The sequence below is a fragment of the Solanum lycopersicum genome, chromosome 9 (assembly GCF_036512215.1).
Source record: "Solanum lycopersicum chromosome 9, SLM_r2.1".
Taxonomy (NCBI): Eukaryota; Viridiplantae; Streptophyta; class Magnoliopsida; order Solanales; family Solanaceae; genus Solanum; species Solanum lycopersicum.
The window spans coordinates 68356026-68375774 of NC_090808.1; the positions used below are offsets into that span (position 1 = coordinate 68356026).

General features: G+C 34.1%; 1 protein-coding gene across 2 annotated transcripts; it reads left to right on the plus strand.

The window, feature by feature from the left end:
• Nucleotides 1–3187: 3187 nt before the first annotated feature.
• Nucleotides 3188–18950, plus strand: LOC101259579 (uncharacterized). Of its 2 annotated transcripts, XM_010328518.4 has the most exons (24): nucleotides 3188–3817; nucleotides 4733–4794; nucleotides 5703–5840; nucleotides 6153–6422; nucleotides 7290–7376; nucleotides 7951–8052; nucleotides 8213–8278; nucleotides 8915–9025; nucleotides 9122–9183; nucleotides 11299–11343; nucleotides 12350–12423; nucleotides 13480–13547; nucleotides 14404–14472; nucleotides 14595–14695; nucleotides 14767–14848; nucleotides 14964–15042; nucleotides 15125–15212; nucleotides 15299–15452; nucleotides 15893–16078; nucleotides 16207–16266; nucleotides 17069–17148; nucleotides 17261–17358; nucleotides 18400–18505; nucleotides 18674–18950. In XM_010328518.4, exons 1-24 carry the CDS (start codon nucleotides 3271–3273, stop codon nucleotides 18702–18704), a joined length of 2766 nt encoding a protein of 921 aa, XP_010326820.1. In that variant the 5' UTR covers nucleotides 3188–3270; the 3' UTR covers nucleotides 18705–18950. The 2 variants fall into 2 exon arrangements, with proteins under 2 accessions (XP_010326820.1, XP_004247840.1); XM_004247792.5 differs by having other exon boundaries at nucleotides 3189–3817; nucleotides 17069–17358.
• Nucleotides 18951–19749: the final 799 nt, after the last annotated feature.

Below are 19749 nucleotides of genomic sequence, written 5' to 3' on the forward strand. Positions count from 1 at the left end.
AACTCCAAATTACAACTACTTACACATCATAATTATATAATTTAAATTAAATAATATTATTAATATGAGTTATAGTGTAGTAGTGAGTTCCTAGGCCTTAATCAGAGGTTTCGAATATGAGTCCTCGATATAAAAAAAATCTTATTACGAGTGTCATCCCAAATCTTAATGTGATAGTTATATTAGTGTTTACGTTTTAACTTAACTCTTCATACTTCTTAATCACTTACTTAAAGTATATTAAAATAATTTTCCTAATTTTCCTCTTTTGTAAATGACTTAATTTTGGACTTTGAATTCTTTGTTCTCTCTCTCTTTTTTCCCTTTTCCTTTAATTACTTTATCCAATTTTGCCTATAGTTTTTCTCACTAAGTACTTTAAAAGAAAACTATTGTAAGCAGTTTTTAAATATTTGCTCAAACACTAATTATTACTCACAAAATATTTTCAAAATAAACTGATTTCAAAGAATTGTTAAATAGTCTATAAAATGACTTTCTTTTGAGGTATAGATAATAATTTAGTTACATTATTACAACATGAAACACAAAAAATAAAAATTAAATTCTATATTAGCTTTCATTATAATTACCAAACCAGACACCTTATAAGTATATAAATTATGTTTAATTAGAATTATATCAAGTAGTGTAATTTGAGATGATGCTAAGTGCTTACCTTTTAACTTTTACTCCTCATACTTCTTAATCACTTATTAAAAATATATTAAAATAATTATTTTTAATTTTCCTTATTTTTTAAAGGGAAAATTGTATATAATAACAAACTAATAACCTAAATTAAATGAAATAGCTAGGGTTTGATTTAATTGTGCTCCATAGCAAACGTTGGCAAAAATTTGTCAGGCGTCTCTCTCCCAAAAGTCTCGCTCGCCACTCTCTCATTCTCGCCTCTCTCGCTTTATACACAGAAGTGTATAATTTCTGTTTCTGTTTTGTATAAAGCGAGAGAAAACTGTATATACACATGCAAAAATGTATATCTTCGTGTTATACACTTAATTATATAATTTATAAACATTTTACTTCAAATATTGCAGAGAAAAATGTCAAAGAACTATACAATTGTGAATTATACAATTGCAGTGAAATACCATTTTTTCTAGCTTTATACAACAGAAGTGTATATATTGTGTTTCTGTTTTTGTATAAAGCGAGAAAAATATATATCTTCTTTCTATACACTTATAATTATGCAATATACATACATTTTAATTCGATTCAACTGTATGCAAAGCTAATTATACAACTGCAGCGAAATAGGCCAGCGAATTATACAATTTAGGCCAGCGAATTATACACTTGTATATGTATAGCGAATTATACAGTTTTTATGTTTGCTATGGAGCGCAATTATGCAAAGTTTGCTATAGCATACAAATATGAATTTTTTGTTTGCTATATGTGAAAGTTGCCCATTTTTAAATGACTTAATTTAGGACATTGATTTTTTGCTCTTTCTTCTTTTCTTTTCCTTTTTTTTTAAATTAAATTATTCCAATTTTGCCTAAAACCATAATTTCTTCCCCTTTCTTATCTTTTTCTTTCTTATTTAATTTCCTATCAAATAAATCCTACGTATTCCTTAGATATACTCCCTCCGTCCAGAATTTTTTGTCACGTTGCGTTTATCGAAAGTTAATTTGACTAATTCCCAAAGATAAATTAGATTACATTAATTTGATATTTTAAACAAAAAAATTAGATATTCTAAAATTATATGAAAAGTACTATAAATTATAATTTTTTGCATATTTATATGATGAAAAAATGCATCTTAAAATGTTAGTCAAAGTTTTTATAGTTTGACTCTAAAAATAGAAACAATATCGGATGAAGGAAATAATTAATATACATAAAACCATGTCATATATTTATTAAAATTATATAAATATTAAATGCCATATACTTTTGGACCCCCTACCAATGTAGTCATTCCAATACAATACATTTTATTGAGGTGGTTTTAAATTGTTTTTTTTATCAAACAACTGTTTTTAATTGTCAAAATAATTATGTTGTAAGGAGCAAGTAGTTCTAAACTATTATTTAATTTTCAAAAATAATTATGTTGGTAAGGAGCTAGTAGTTCTAAACTATTTTTTAATTTTCAAAAATAATTATGTTGGTAAGGAGATAGGAGTTCTAAACTATTTTTTAATTTTCAAAAATAATTATGTTGGTAAGGATCTAGTAGTTCTAAACTATTTATGTCGATTGCTTGACAATTATATTCTAAGTATTTCTTATATGCTCGTTCCGTTTAAATTTATTTAATCTTATTTTATTTTTAGGTTCATTTAAAAAAAAGATGTTTCTTTTTATTTTTGACAGGTTTAATTTTAACTTTCAACGTAGCATTTAATATCGTTACTATAATTTTACTTTTAAAATCATAAATTTTAATTTTTTAAAATTTCAAATAAAAAACAAACAAATAAAAAAAAAGTATAATTCTTAAATAACTCGTTTTATATTGATGTACAATTGAGAAAGCATCTTCAACAAGCGAAAAGTTATGCCCATCTTCAAATTTAACAAACAAGACCTTTCCAATTGGTCAAAGAAGCTATTATTTTGATGGAATTTATGACAATAATAACATATTTAATAAAATTTTATTATTATTTTATGAATTTTTTTTGAAAGATTCTCTATTCAAATGTAATAAATTTTAATATAAAGAAGAAGATAATAACGAGAAAATTGAAATAGAAAACAACGCAAAAATAGCCGAATCAATAATAAAATTGTGTGACAATTCAAATGTCATGAACAACACACTAGGGTAGATTATTATTAACAAATAGTAAACCATGCCATCGCAAACACCAGCCACCTAATGCAAGACGACACTACACTGCCTTCTACTCTTCTACGTACCCTAATACGAGTCCTCCATACCTCATATTTAATAGGTATTTAGCCATACGATATCATCTCACGATAATCAGTGTTTGAACATACAATTTCACGCTAATTCCATTTCGATAATCTAAAACTGCATTATATTCTATCTTATCACTCTCCCAATATAGCATCATAATTTATTTGTTTTAAATAACAATTCTGTTAAATATTTAAGTTTTGTTAATTTGAAGGATCAATTAAATAATACAAAGGAGAAAAATTGTTTTCAGACGGGTATTTATGGAAAATCACATTCTTCTTTGCCGCCCCTTTCACCTTCCCATTTCCCGCCAAAAATATAGCAAAGAACACTTTAGAGAGAGAGAGATCGGAGAAGCCATGGATATGGAGTTTCCAGATGCAGCAGAGCTCGAATGGCTCGAAGCAAACGCTACTTACCCTGATGAACAAGAAGATGACCTCGAGTTCGATGACGATTTTCTTCAACAACCTCCATCACCACCCGGATCCGAACAAATTGCATCCCAACCCGACCCGAAACCAACTCTCTCACTTCCCCCGAAACCTTCACTACTGAAGCCCCAACTTCCGATCAACAATAGGAAACGGTTCCTGCCTGATGATCCAGAGTTGTCGTCGGATGATGGAAATGTAGTAGTTATAACTGAGGAGAAGAGGAGTAGAGTTGAGGATAATGATGAGGATTGGCTTAGGTATTCGCCTCCGAAGCAGCCTGAGGAGGATGGACCTATGGTGGTTGAGCAGGAACCGGAACCGGAAGAGAAGATTTTGGCTAAGTATGCTTTGGAGATTGATGGTGATTGTACACCGGTGACTGGTTTGGACGGTGAGAGGGTTTATGCTAAGATATGCAGAGTTGAAGATGAAAGGGTTAAGAAGCTAGAGGTTAAGGAATATTCTACTGGTGAGTTCAATTTTTATTGTTATCTAAAAATGTGGCTTTTTTCTTTATATCACGTCAAGTGCATATGCCTAGTCATTTATTTTCACAATGGATTATAATTTAATATGTCTGATGAGCTACTCACTTTGTGTCGTGATTGTTGGATGTCTGAGTCTTAGTGTAATGGTTAAAGGCATAGATTTTGGGTTGAAGTTTCTGCTGTAGGTTTATGAAGGAGTAAACAAAGAGAGATGCCAAACACAAGAATGTGTGGATAAGTGAATTTGAATTTTTTATGAGAAGGAAAGGGAATAGAAGTGTGTTAGAGTCCCATATTGGTTGGGAATCGAATTTGGAAATCCCCCTCATGAACTAGCTTTTTTGGGTTGAGTTAAGCCCAAATGCCATTTCTTTTACATGGTATCAAAACCAAGTCTATTCTTGTTTGGGCTCTTGACTGCTCCAGTTTGGCTTGGTGTGAAAGCGGTGATAGAGTGGCCTAGAATTCCCCATTGGTTGAACAATGGATTGATGATCTACTTATATGGACTTGAACAATCCTCCCTCACGAGTTAAGATTTTGGGTTGAGGAAGGCCTACAGACCATATCTTTATTAAGTGTTAATCGGTTGATTTTCATTCACATACTCCCTTTGTTCTTACTTTTACGTACTTTTAACTTTTTACCTGGTTCCTTCATATCTGTCCTTGTGTAATTAGATGATTGCAGATACTGGAGTTGATCAAGCATTTCAGTACCTGCTGTAAAAGCTTATGAATGTGAAAGTACTACTCCAAATTATATGTGTTCTCTGTGTAATTAGCCATCCTCTACATCTTATTGGCATACTCTGTGGCCTGTGCTGTTTTTTCCATCTTTTGTTTACTCGGATCTGCAAATCGTAGAATATCTAAGAGAGTGCAAATGTTATCCAGGTCTTATTCAGGAACCTGTCAGGGCCCTAATGCAAAGAGTGGAACACGACCAATTCACAAAGGTGCGGTTTCTATTTTGCTATCCCTGCTCCACTATCATTCTATCAATCAAATCATTTAATCATTTATCAACTACGCCTCAATTCTTCTCCAATTTATAACTATAATTTTTTTTGGTGATCAAACTTGAATTAATCACCGAAGTGGAGAAAAATTACAAAGCTGAGGTCCAGTTAACACAACTGGCCTTCCACAGTTGAATATATAGCTAAATTTACTCTGAGTGATCCTGTCAAATTGAAACAGAAGAAAGATGAGAGGAGAAAAGAATTTGAAATTCTCTTTGACCTTTGTAGATTCTTCTCAGGTCCATGATTAGAGAACAATGAATTCATACTTCTCAATGGAATAAGTAATAACGAGTAGTTGTGAAATGCAAAAGGAACCCGATCAGTTCATAAGAGTTGAGTTATTGAATAAGGTTTCCTAAATCTCTGAAAATACCACAACAGTTCTGAATCGTCTTGCATATTAAATGGAGGAAAACAATTCGCTACTACAAACTCCTTTTAAGAAGATGCAAAGGAGATATTTGTCCAATCCTGTCAATTATAGTTCTTTTTGAAGTCCTTCATTGTTTTCCTTCTTTCTTTCTACTAAACATACTAATAGTACTTCCTCATTTCATCTCAACTTTTTTTATTGAGAATTCATCTCAACTTGGATTTTGAAGAAAATATCTTAGTTCCCCAAGCCCTTTTGCTTAATAGGAGGGATAATATCTTTGACGGTTCACGGGTTGTCTCTTTTGCCCAATTCCACTCCCAATTTTCCTTTGGATGAATTGGAGATTTGTGAAATGAAGCATTAACCTTGTAGCTAAAGTTTCCAACAATTTTGTACGTGCTTTTTACTTTTTATGTATAAGATCTTTATTCCTCCTTGAAAGCTTTCCTCCTTTCTCTTGAAGGTCCTGGAAGCTAGTTCTGAAGATCTAAGTGAAGCAAATCTTCCAATAGGAGCTGTGGTGAATGAGAAACTTTGGGTGGATAAATATGCCCCTAGTTCGTTTACAGAGCTCCTCAGTGATGAGCAAACAAATCGTCAGGTACTGCATATCTTAGCAATTTATTTTTTCTTATAATAGTTTCTATTTAGTACAACAAACAACATACCTAGTATAGTCCCACAAAGTGGGGTTTGGTGAGAGTAGAGTACGCAGACCGTACCCTTACCTCAAAGGTACAGAGATTGTTTCTAATAGACCCCCGGCTTGAGAAAAACAGTCCAAAGCATATGGTTTCTATGTAGTATATTTCATTTAAAAATTTAAGGTATTTCTCACCTATATAATCTTTTTAGGTGTTTGCTTAGAGATATTTTGAGTTGGGGTCTTGACTTTCTGGTTACTCTCCTGTAGGTACTAATGTGGTTGAAGCAATGGGATTCCTGTGTTTTTGGAGTTGAAATTAAGAGTACTACAGATGACGTCTTGTCTTCTCTAAAACGGCATTCATTGGCTGTCCAACATCCAAGACGTTCTTCCAAGAGTTCTTTTGGAAATAGCAGAGGACCCAGAATAGACAATGAGAACGCTCATAATGATTTGCATCCAGAGAATAGTGATTCGGACAGAATGAAGGACCTATGGGACAAGAAGCACAGAAAAAGTGGCCCTCCAGAACAGAAGGTCAGTCAAACTGGCCCTTTTTCCACTTTCTTTGTTGGTGTTCGAACCCCTAACCTTGTAGTTGTAGGTGGATGACCTTAGCTAGGCTATCCCTCCCTTGTCAATCTTATAGTTTGTGTTTGGAAGGACCCTTAGCTTGTGTGCTTTATCGCTTGCCTTGCTCTGATTTTTTATATAAGCACATGATCAAAGAGTTGATTCTGATCTTCTCTTTTTTTTTCTCCATTTTGCACAATATTATTGTAGGCACTGTTTACCTCTCTTCTTTTGAAATACATATTCCTTCTCAAATGTTAGCATCCAAGGGTGTGGCGTAGTCGTCAATGAAGTGGCTGAGAGCCATGATATCTCAGGCAACGGAGACAAAAATACTTGGTGATTCTTTCCACTTGTCCTAACCTTGGTGGACAGAGTTACTTGGTACCTGTTGCCGGTGGGAGGTGGCAGGTATCCTATGGAATTAGTCAAGGTGGGTGCATGCTGGTCCGGACACATTTTCTTTTTTTGTAACTATAAGATGAAGTCAACAACAGTGAAACGAATGACTGTAAACCCTTAGTGGTTGTTTGGTGTGTAGACAAGCTATGATGGTTTTAGTTATGCAAGGATTGGTGTTTTTGGAAATAGATTAGTGGTCCAGATGCCCGATGATCTCTCATCATGTACTTCCTAATATTGCATCTGTGGTCATATCCCCATTATATTCTGTTAGCTACTATTCTCCCCAATTTTTATAGTACATATTGCACATATGGAAATTATGTTAGTGCTATACTTGTCATCTGCTTGTCCTCTATTTTTCATTCCTTGTTTCTTACTCATTTTTATTCTAATTTTACTAAATTGTGAGAATCCAATTGCTTGCAGATTCTTTTGCTTTGCGGTCCTCCTGGGCTTGGGAAAACAACACTTGCACATGTTGCTGCTCAGCATTGTGGGTATCGAGTGGTTGAGGTCTTGTAACCCACTCATTCCCAACAGTCCCATATAGTTGTTCATTTAAACTTTTATCTCCTTTATATCTTATCATCGCATCATTGTTAATGAGGTCTGGTGAGAGAGTGTTAGCTCATTGCCAGTCACATTTATGAATTATTTTGTTACCATGAAAGATCTGAACAGGTTTACTTATTCTACTCTTTAGTATGTGCTAGAATAACAAGTGTACTTGACTCCATACTTAAATTCTACATATCTCTAAATCTCATGGTGCTAGTAGTTTGTCTCTTATTTTAAATAAAAACTTTTCTGTGAATTGTATATTCTTTAAAATCAGTTGAAACAACAAATGTGCGATGCAACTCGGCCCTACATATTAGAAGCCTGAAACCGATTGGACACTATGCTCTGTGCCTGCATTCTAGTGTATGCTTGACTTCTCTCAAGTTTCATGGATAAGTTTCATGGATAAGTTGATGGCAAAACTCAAAATGCCTTCATACCTACCACCAACCTTGAATATCTTCGAATCAAATTAATATGAGTATAGGTGTCTGTTTATCTGTTGATTGAAATACTTCCTTTGCAGATTAATGCAAGTGATGATCGATCATCCGCCAGTATTGAAGCTAAAATACATGATGTGGTTCAAATGAACTCTGTAAATGCTGATTCAAAGCCCAAATGTTTGGTCAGTTTTAAGTTCTGTTTTTTTGGTTTTAAATCTTCCTCTGATGATTAAAGCCCAAATATTTTGTCAGAATGTAGTTGTGATTTTCGATTTCAAATATTTATCAGCGGAATCTACAAATTTTTCTTTCTGAACCATGGTTCATCTTTTGCTGTTCTAGGTTATTGATGAAATAGATGGGGCTCTTAATGATGGAAAGGGAGCTGTTGAAGTCATCCTGAAATTGGTAATTTACGTATTCACTTTTGATTTGTTTCACTTTTGTAATTTTAGTAATCCCAGTAGGAGTGGTAATAAGAAAACTGTATGTGAATCTTTTGTATTGGTACAGTAATATTACTGGCTCCTGAAGAGTCAATTGAACTATCTTCAACTCCTTGAACCCTCTTTCTTGTTCATATTCAAATTTAGAAAGTAAAAAGAAACTAAGATTTGTTAAGAATTTTAAATTGGACATTGATAGATTGATTTAAGGTCTTGTGTACCTACTGCTGATTAAATTTCAATGGAGTCTATTTGTTGCTATCTTTCTATTTTGCAGCTTGAATGATACATATATGTTCAACTTCATAAATCAACTAATCACTCCAAAAGTGGGAGTCGAGCTGTCCTTTTTCTAGCCCTAGCTTTGCTTTATCAGTTCAAGCAGCTTAGACTCACAAATCCTTAAAATACCATGGTAGAAACTTCCACTTGGTTACTTGGAACTTGATAGAACGATAATATCAGTACTATGGAGTACTTTGGCACCATGTGTTATTCGTAGTAATTATGAAGTGAATTTCAACCTTTGGTTGGACCTCTTTTTTTGAAACTATGTATGTTTTCTGACAGAATAACAGTGTGTGCTTTATCAATGCAGGTTTCTGCTGAAAGAAAATTGCGTGCAGGCAAAGAAAATGAACCTGAGGGAGGAAATGCTGGGCAGAAGTCATCTAAAAAGAAGCATCAAAAAACATCTTTGCTAAGACCTGTAAGAGTGAATTTGTCTAAAAATGTTCATTTGTATATGTGAACTTGGCTATATTCATGGAGTTCTCTAATCTCAACTTGTGTGTTTCATTTGCAGGTTATTTGCATATGTAATGACCTTTATGCTCCTGCCTTAAGGCCTTTGCGTCAGGTAGCAAAGTAAGTATTGCTTAAGTTTTGCAGGACATCAGATTGAAGTGCATAGATTAGCATCTAGAGATCTAAATACTAGGTCCATGAAGAAAGCCATAGACTGAATAATCACTTTTATATGACATTGCTGGTTTCACATGGATTCTTTGAACTTGATCTGAGTTAGTTAAGGTTCTTATTGCTATGCACTCGCTTGCCTACCTTCAGTTGTCTTATTCTAGTTCTATGCATCATTTTTTGGTTTTTGGTTCTGTTGGGGCTGTAAGCACAAAGCGTTGAAGTGTAGACTTTAATAGAAAAAAATACAAATATAGACTAACAAATATAAGCATGAATAACAAATATATGGACAAAGAAATTGTATTTTTTTTTACATAAAGTGAATTACCATTTGCTTAGTGTCTCCTATTCAAGAAACACTCATTCACAAGGAAAAGTTTGTCTTATACCTTAATGACAACACTGAAGTGCACATTAAGCGAGTCAAAGCGCTCAACATGTTTTGGGCCTTGCTTTAGGGCTAAAGCTTGCATTAAGAGTGTCTGTCTTTGACAACACTGGCCTGTATACTAGTGGTCAGGTCATCGGTCATCCAAGACTTGGGCAAATAGAATGGGTGAAGCTTGATCCTTAGTGTAAGCCCACGGTTAAATAGAACTCATGTTGTAGCTCTGTCCATTGTTTTCTCATGCGTGACCGCTCTCTCGTACATATCCTATTATGTTATTTTATATTTGATGTGAACTCTTTCTTCCCAAGCATCCAAAGGACTTCACTTACCCACTTATTGTATGCCTTCTCTATGTAGATGAATATCAATGGGAGATTCTTCTTCATCTCCCTAGAAATTTCCGTCGATCATCTTAACAAAATAATAGCCTTTGTTGTAGGTCTACCTGACATAAATCAGTTGGTTCTATGTCACCCTCGTGATGTCCATAAGTCTATATTCTACCACTCTTCCCCATAATTTCATGCATGACTAAGTTAGTACATCCACAATAGTTAGCCTAACTTTGAATGTCACATTTATTCTTATATATTAGCATCTGTTCACTAAGTATATGGAATAGTTTGGTTAGCCATACCACTTCAACCTCTTCAAGGTACTTCCAAACTTCTATTGAGATATTATCTGGCGAATAGTCTTCTAATTCATATTCATTGTTGTATCTTTTTATTTCACTATACCTAAATTTAGTTGTGCAGCTAAGAAGGTTTTTATCTGTTGTGGATGTATGAATATCTATGAAGTTATCTTTGTGATTTGTGTTAAGCAATTGATTGAAGTAGCTTCTCCATCTCTTTGATCTCATTATCTCTTAAACTTGTGGAGATCTTAAGTGCACTTAAGTGGAGATCTTTAGTTCACTTAACTTGGTTGAAGTATTTACTCCTCTTCTCTTCAATAAGTTGAACATTTCTTTTTTCCTATCTGCATCCTAGCTTTTGGTACTGGTTTCTTATGTACTGGTCCGCCAATAGTCTGCTTAGTTCCTTGATTTCCATTAATAGTCTGCTTAGTTCCTCTATTGTTATACTATTCAAAACTTTCTATCTTCTGTTGATGATAAGTTGCTGCACCACTCCTGTTTTGATTTAATAGCTTATTGCTCCTTCAAATTCCACCACCATTATTCCTGTGGCCGAGGTCATAGGTTTCAAGACATGTTTCTTGGTCAAAAGGTTTCTAGACATGCATAGTGCTTCACTTGTTATTTTCTTAATGCAACTCATTGTTTCCTACCCCAAGGTATCTGTGTTAGCATGTAAGTCCCATGCAACCCCTATCAATAATTTGTCATTAAATGCTTTTGGTTTTTACCTTTTAATGTCCATCATCAAATTGTTATTTCTACTTCTCTTCCTTTTCGCTTTACTCCTTTGCTTCACATCTAGGACGAACAATATGTGTCGCTCAATTAGTGCTTTTCTCCTGGTGTAACTTTATAGTCCTTATCCTTTCTCTTTTTCTGGTATTGGATGCAGTCTATTTATGTATGATCCAGATTCCCTTTTTAGTGATATTTTAACACTCTCTATTGGACACTTTCATATATTACCTACATTATATCTAATTACATAACTAACAAAGTGCTTATTATGTGGTTGAAATTGCAGGGTTCATATATTTGTCCAACCAACTGTAAGTCGGGTTGTTAACAGGTACTTACTACTAAATTATCAGACGAATCCCCTGGAATCTGTTTTCCATTCTGTCTGATTTACTGCTTGGCAGAGTATAAAGGAAAACCTACTGGATTAACATCCAAGCATAAGGCCATCTTTCAGATATAAGTAATGCAATACTCCAACCAATTTGAGTGATTTCAAATCCTAGGGAGATTTTGTAACTTGTAACAAAATCTCCTAATAATTTGGCCATGTTGAGCAGATAAAATAATTAAAATTCAATGATTGCTCGTCGTAAAGTCGCAAAAGGCAAGGATTTTGAGTCAGATACAATTGAGGATATTAAAAAAAGCTTAGACATTAACAAAAGGATTTGCATCTCATTGAATTTTATGGCCTATAAAAGGACTTCAAAGTTTCATTCAAATGGAGTTTAAGATACCGCAGATTGAGGGGGCTAATTAATATCCAAAATTGCAAATCAGAACGTTTTTCTGCTATATATATGCTATTATCTAACATTTAGAGTTAACAAATTTTTTATTTTGGGAGTTCTATATTTCAGATGGCTTCTTAGCCTATCATATTGACGAACAAGAACTCTATTTGCCATTTGGTGTAGATGTCTAAAAAGTCATGCTATATTAAATTATTAATTACCTGTAAAAATCTTCCCGTTGAAGCTATTGGAAAGTTGTATCTTGGCTGACAAGGTGATTGACAGAATCTGATAAAGCATCAAACACATTCTGTCCATTCGCTTTTGTTTTGTGTTCTTATTTCTTGGATATGATCAAATGGGTGATTGACGTTTCCATGTTATAATTCAAAAAGTATTGACACTTTCATGTACTCCAGAACCGTTTATGTTTTTAGGAGTATGCAAATAGTGGAAAAGCACGAATCTTGTTCCAATTTTCAGTTTTTAGGACCTTGCTTTGATTTAGACTTAGAACAATGTGTTTATTTAGCAGAGCCAGTATCTTCACAAGATATTTCTAAGTCTAACAAAAGCCTAATTTGTAATGCGCAATTGTAGGCTCAAATACATATGTAACAGAGAAAGAGTGAAGACAAGTTCCATCGCTCTTACTGCTCTAGCAGAGTATACTGGTGAGTGCCATTCCTTCGTTTTGGTTGAAGACATCACTTATTAAGTCTGAATTTCTCTGATGAGATGTGGTGTAATTATCTGAAACTAAAATTATTTGAGTTCATGAACTTCAAATTCTTGTTGTGAACTAAAAATTTGTTGAGAATAGTGCCTTGATCTGCAGTTACATCTAACAGTAATGACGGGTGACTGCAGATGTCACTAGTAGAATGAGTAATGATTGAAATCCACACCAATTCTGCTCGATTATACCTCGATATAAACTCCAGTTTGATGGGGAGGGAACATACAGTTTGTTTGGTAAAGACAATGAGAAATTAGTCTCTTCAGTTGTCTTTTTGCCCTTTTTTAATAAGGTAAATACTTTTATTAACTATTGAGGAACCCTGTATACAAGTCATATACCAAAAGGAGAGAAACTGCATCAAGACAAACTGAAGTGTAAATGAGCCTGTTTTATTTTCTTTATTTTTTGTGTTTCAGTGGGTTATACCACCCTTATGAGATGATTTATTTGATGGGACTTGATATAACAAAGATTGGGGGAACTTGTGCCTCACCAATTCTATGATAGAATTCTTAGGTGCTTTGAAAATGTGAAGACGTGAAACACATGCTGATACCAAGTACTTAAATACATCTTTTGATGTATGGAAGAATGTGCAGCAAGGTTGAAGAGAGTTGTAATTTTTAGCACACCTTAGTTTCTGCCGTTTGTTATTTATTCCTTCTTTGCCTTTGTTACTGCTATACATTTTGTACGCATCATCTTGGTTCTCTCTACAGATGGCATTCTTACTTTACTGATCATATCATATCATAAAATAAATTGTTGTTCTTGAGAGGGAAATGCTATAAATTGCAGTTTTTTTTGTTTCTTTGTATTATTGAAAATTCTTCTAATTGGATCTTTACTCAGCTGCTGTAATAGCTTATTTATTCAATATCCTGCATTATTCCTTCTTTTTTTGTGCTTTGGATTGTTACATCTTGCCAAGTATGTTTTCCTGTTAATCTGCAACTTGAACTTGATTTCAAATATTTTTTTTTTGCAGACTGTGACATAAGATCGTGCCTGAACACCCTTCAGTTTCTTAATAAGAAGAAGGAGACTCTTAATGTGGTATGGATTTGTTGTACCATACATTTGTTTTTGTGGTATTACTTGCGCGGACTCGTCACTTTTGATGCCGCACCCGTCTCGGATTTCTCAAAAATACACTACTTTGGCGAATCCGACACGCACCCGTTGGCATTTTTTAAGAGTCCGAGCAACATAGGGTATTAGTCCAATAGAGGAAAAAGACTAAGAATTCGTAAAAAATCATACTATTATGACTTGTAAAGATCAGTTTGCTTGCAACTACTAGCTTTCCATCAAGGATGTTTTTTCTAATTACTTCGGGGGAAGGGGAAGGGGATTACAACGTGGGGAATCAAACCCTCACCAACAAGCTGAATGTTCAGGTAGTGTTAACCAACTGAGCTACTAAGATTCCTCCACAAGGATGAGATTGGAAGTGCTTATCAGATAAAGAATTGCCTCAATCGACCCTGACTCAGTTTATGTGAACAATATGTAACATCTGCTAACTATCTAAATCTGAATCTGTTTGTTTTTTGACTAATCCAACCCTTCACTTATCATGTGAATTCTAGGGATACTAGTTCATGGTTCTTATCACCACCCTAAATTAATTTCTATGGAGCCGTTGTGACATCTTTAAGAACTGTTTTGTAAAGCATAATTTTTTTGCTTCAACCTCTGAAAAATATCAAATTCAAGTAGGAAACAAGTTACACTTTCAAGGCATATTACCAGTTAACATTATATCATGACTCAATTTGCAATTGACGTAAGTGAACTTCACTGAAATTGGGAACTTCACTGTCTAAATGTTAAATGTGTTATATAAGCTTTTCTTTTGCGCATCCTTCTATTTTCTGTTTGATGAGAGATGCGTTCTTTCTAAACTTAGCTGGAGCTCAGTTCTCAAGTTGTTGGGCGGAAGGATGCAACAAGGAGTGCTTTTGATATTTGGAAAGAAGTAAGCATAACTGCTTAAATCATCAAGTTCTACTTCCATCTAACTATATTATTTGTCTTTTCTCCTTTGTGATCAATCTGTTGACCCTCTGTATTCTTCTTCTTTTTGTTTGATATTTGAAGATTTTGCAAAAGAGGAAAGTAAAGCAGTCAAAGAAATCCTTTAATTGCTTCAGCAGTGTGTCCAATGACTTTGAGACTTTGCACTCTCTAATATCTCATCGGTAGGTGAAAAATTGGATTACCTTGGTTTGATGTCCTGGATTATCTAGTTAAACCTTTGATGATTCTTTAGGGGTGACTATGACTTAATTTTTGATGGGATCCATGAGAACCTTTTGCAACTCCATTATACAGACCCTGTGATGCAAAAGACAGTAAGTGCATCGAGTACCAGTTACCACAAATGTTTTTCTTTGTTCTTTTTATTTCATCTGATCTTCCGCATCTAGTTTGGCAATATCACATATATGCTAATTACTTATCTTGAAGGTCCAATGCTCAGATATTCTTGGTTACTCAGATATATTTCATCAATACACCATGCGCACTCAACATCTCTCCCTTCAAGGTAAATGAAATACTACTATCTGCTTGCTTGAAACTTAATATTTTTGTAAGCCTTAAGCCTTACTTTATTATTCTCTCTGCAGTTTATCAGTCTCCTCTTGCAATGTCTATACATGGTCTTGTAGCTCAAATTGGAAAACCAAATATTGAATGGCCCAAGTCTTTCCAAAGGTACTGCTAGCTTTCCCTGGATACTCATCGGCTCATCCTGAATATTGATAGTGGTGACTGATCTTTCTTCTTATCATAAACTGCAGATATCGAACAATGTCAATAGAAAAGAAGGAAATCTTACACTCATGGAAGAACAAGATACCACCTTCCATCTCTAGGCATCTGTCAACTAAATCTTTTGTGGAAGACTTGATTTCTCCATTCCTACATATTCTGTCCCCATCAACACTGAAACCGGTAATTCTTGCTGAATTGTCTGTTGGTTTAGTTGCATTTGAGTTTTCTTTTCCTATTTAAATACACATAAAGCACTTTTGTTTTGACTATCATATTGTGTTCCCTAGGGTTTTGTCCAGTTATGCATATTTGGAAAAGGATTTTACCCAGGCTTTGTCTATTTATCATTTGTAAAGTTTGCAAGTGTATAAACATGGTGAATTTGAGTTCTGAAATGATATTTCACCATAATGGGAAAGAAAATGTTTCGCTCATTTGAAATGATTTTGTGGTTACTGCCTCTTTAGGTTATCATTCTTCTGCCTAATTTCTTTATTTATGCTTAGGCTGGTGTTATTATGGAAACTAACCCAAGTTAGTTATAGTTTGTGAATGTTGCAGTGAGAACTTGGGTTCACCTACTGGTGAGAATTGGAACTGATATATTCTTCCTTTTGCAGGTAGCTTTGCATTTACTCTCAGAGAAAGAAAAAGCTGATTTGGCTCAGTTAGTAAATACAATGGTGTCCTATGCCACGACATACAAGAACATAAAATCTGATCCTTCTCGGTTTATGCATCATGGTGCTTCAGATGTATCAATGCTTTCATTGGATCCCCCAATTGGTGAATTTATAAACTTCAAGGTTAGCATGGTCAACTGCACCCATAGAAGGAAATTAGATTTGAGTAGTCTTTATATCCCAACGTTGTATCAAACTGAAATGAACTTAAGATTTCATCTGTTCTCTTTGATTTGGTATTTCTTGGACAGGGTTATGATTCCTGTCATATTGTTCTGGCATCGGCTGTGAAAGTTTTCTTGGTACATGAGGTAAGTAGAGTACTCTCAACTCTCTGCTCGTGAATTTTAATGCACTATATAGCTGAAAAATAAAACTAGGTTGATATACTTTTGACACGTATATAGATCCCAAACTAGTCCCGCATCAGTGAACATCGGCTGGATCTCTAGGAAGTAGTTCCTCCATATATATGTGTATTGAAGTGTGTGACCGTCCCACTTAAAAACTTAAGCTATTAGACAGAGCACATCTTTAATTACTTGATTTATATGTCTCAACACAGCCCTCACTCGTGGGCCTGATTTTTTTTCATGGGCCAAACACATGGAAATATATTTTTGTCTTTAGGAGGTAGTGAGATTTGAACCCAGAAACGTTGCCTGCTGTAGCCGTCTCATCAAAAAACTTAACTGTCAAAGATAGCGCACTTTTAATTACTTAATTTTTATTATGTATCGACAAGACACACATGTAGGTGGACACCGACATTTAAATGCGGTATATTGTGCTGGATATTCTCAGTGTAGAGTATAGTTGTTGGATGGCTAGGTCGCGACCCAAACTAGGGGTTTGTGACCAGCACCAACGAGCCTAGCTCTTGCCGCTTGCTGAGCGAACCTTTTTTTATTAATGTCTCTCTCTCTCTCTCTCTCCCTCTGTTGCATGTATGTGCATGTGTGCCTATCTAGTTTTCATGTGACATTCTTCCTTGTCCAATGAGCATTCCTGTGATTCTCCCGAGATTCTATTTCTAGATTATGTTCCTTTTGTGGTGCATTATAGGAATTTTTTTATGTCGTATTTTCATGTATATGTTGAACATTATTTTAGGCGGAAAGGCAAAAAATTTTGCAAGGAAGTAGCAACCTTCACTCACCATCCACAGGTGCAGAAAGCCAGGAAGTTTTGAGGTGTGAGAATAGTAGTACTATGTCTAAAGCATCAGCATCGTTAGATAAAACAACACATTTCAGAGATCCCTCTAGACAAAAGCAATTTGACTTGCCTAGCGCTTCTGGTCAGAATAAAAGATCTGCTGGTGGTACCACAGCTAGCGGGAAAGTGGGGTTGCCTGAAGGAAAGAAGAAACAGTTTGTCGATTCTCGTTCCTTTTTTGACAGGTATTGTCAGGCTTACATTCCTCTATTTTCTGTTGGAATCAATTATGCGAAAACTTATAGAATCACTATCAACTTTGGTTTGATTATGTTACGGTAAATTTGAGGCAGGATAGGTCAGTCTTTTCCCCTCGTGTTTCTGTTTCACACATGTTTTAAAGAACAAAATCAGTCCAAGTAGTTAGACTAACAAATTTAGAGTGGAAAACAATAAACACCATATAGAAAGATCCTATTTAAGCAAAATATCTAACCCAAAATACCAAGTGAGGCATTTCCTTAGCATGTGATTCCTAGAAATAGTCACTTTCAAACTTGTCTTCTTTCAATAATGTCATGTGCAGTTCAAATAAGTGAGAGCAAGCAGAAGTATTCAAGCCTATATTTATTATTAAAAACAAAGCCTAAGTACCTTATGTATGAGATGAGCCTAATCCTTAGGAAATTGTGGTAGAGCAATAAGAGGTAGCAAGCCTTACAACATGCACACTTTTCGTCTTTCCAATTAGCTTAAAGGATCAATATCTTTTTGTATTATGTTATGGATCATACCTCTTTGCATCATCTGGACTATTTGGTTAGAAAGAAATACGAGATGTTTTGGAAATCAATAGAGTCAATTAGTTAATTGTTAAAAGGGATAATATGATAGAATGAGGGGTCAGCTTATGGATTTCATAGAAGCTTTGAGATTGTAATTGCATAAATTTGTTGTAGCTTGTTTGCTTCCAGTACCTTCTTGGTATCTGGTTAGCGTAATTTGTAGTACCTTGTTGAAAAAAGAAGTTATGTCTCCCTTCAGTAGGAGGGTCATCACTTGGTGTTTAGATTCATCTCATGTTTTGACTGATCTTCTGTTTCACAGCAAAGTGAACAAATGATCTTATGGCCATTATTCACAAATGACATTTATATCTCTGCTTTGGGTACTCGTTAACTGCTTTAAGACCAATGCTTCCAGCCCATGCTACTTGATGAGCTTTTCGGAGACTATGTAGTCAGCTGAGACACATCTACTCAAAATGATGATTCTCTGTTTATCAGGTTTAGGAAGCCAAGTGACAAAACCCCTCAAGGTAACGACCATGCTAAACTCAAGCAAAAATTGGAGGAGAGGGATTCACGTCCATTGTTGTTCAAATTTAACGAGGTATTTTAACCAATCTCATATATCCTTGAGCTCAAACAGAGTATCTGCGTCTTAACTTGTCTACCATCTTACTCTAGCAATGCTAATAGTACTATAAACTTGACTTTTCGACAGTGAAGAAAGTGAATGTCAATTGATTTCGACATTTTGTTTGTTCATTCTATACAGGGGTACACCAATGCAGTCAAGAGACCTGTAAGAATTCACGAATTTCTGAAGTAACATATTATAGAAACTAGTAAGAATTCGCGAATTTCTGAAGTAATATATCATACAAGTCTTGTATTTTATTTTTTTTTGATTTTTTGTTCAAAATAGTAGTTAAGGTTGAAGAAAACAGAACTACTGTATATTACCAATATCATTTATGTTAAGTTGGTTTTAAATTCAGTTGGAATGTAGCTTTTTCGTTTAATTACAAAGACAATATAATCCTTTTCCATTACTTATTCTTAAACTATATTATGCTATGGTGGAATTTAATTTCTTTCTCTACCAAAACCAAACTACGTAACAAGTCGGTTATTGTAAAACCTTGCTACTATGCAATAGCTTGCAAACCGCATAGAGATCATCTAAATTATCTTTATCACATAAAAGTTTTTTTCTTTTTTAAGTATTATTTTTATCATATTAAGTCATTTAATTTTTCCTGAATTAACTAAAAGCTTAATTTCAACAAAATTTTTATATTTAAAAAGAAATAGTTCTAAATGCTTCATGTTTAGAACAAGAAAATTGGTTACAAAAATTGCTGGAACTTAAAGTTGTTTTCTTTAAATTTTAGCTATAATAACAGAAATTCATTATTTAGTGGGTAATAAGCCCAATTATATTCAAAAGTAGGCCCATTACAAATTCTACATCTCCTTGAATCTACAACTTTGTTGAACTTCAAGAAATCTACATTAGGGGGGAATTTCATCGGATAGAAATAAGATCTGTACATATTTTATCGTCTTTAAATTAATTTATGAAATTTTAGTGGATATATTGTTGTTATTTTAGAGAAAAACGGGTGGTGAAAGAATAGATAATATTCTTAAGTATCTTACTCTATTTTATTTATCAATTTTGATTTGATACGGTTTAGACGAATTAAAAAATATTATTGAATCTTGTGGTCTTGAAATTAAGTAAACGTAAATGTCTATAATCTTATCGTCTTAAACATTTTATATGACAAAATAGAATTAAAAAACTGCCAAAAAGCAGGGGGGGGGGGCATTTATTTTAAAAATAAA

Excerpts from the sequence above, each read along its gene's own strand:
- LOC101259579 (XM_004247792.5), top strand. The coding sequence starts at position 3,271 with ATGGATATGGAGTTTCCAGATGCAGCAGAGCTCGAATGGCTCGAAGCA. Across the intron at positions 3,818-4,732 it reads GGTTAAGGAATATTCTACTG|GTCTTATTCAGGAACCTGTC; the intron begins GTGAGTTCAATT and ends AATGTTATCCAG. Across the intron at positions 11,344-12,349 it reads GTAAGTCGGGTTGTTAACAG|GCTCAAATACATATGTAACA; the intron begins GTACTTACTACT and ends GCGCAATTGTAG.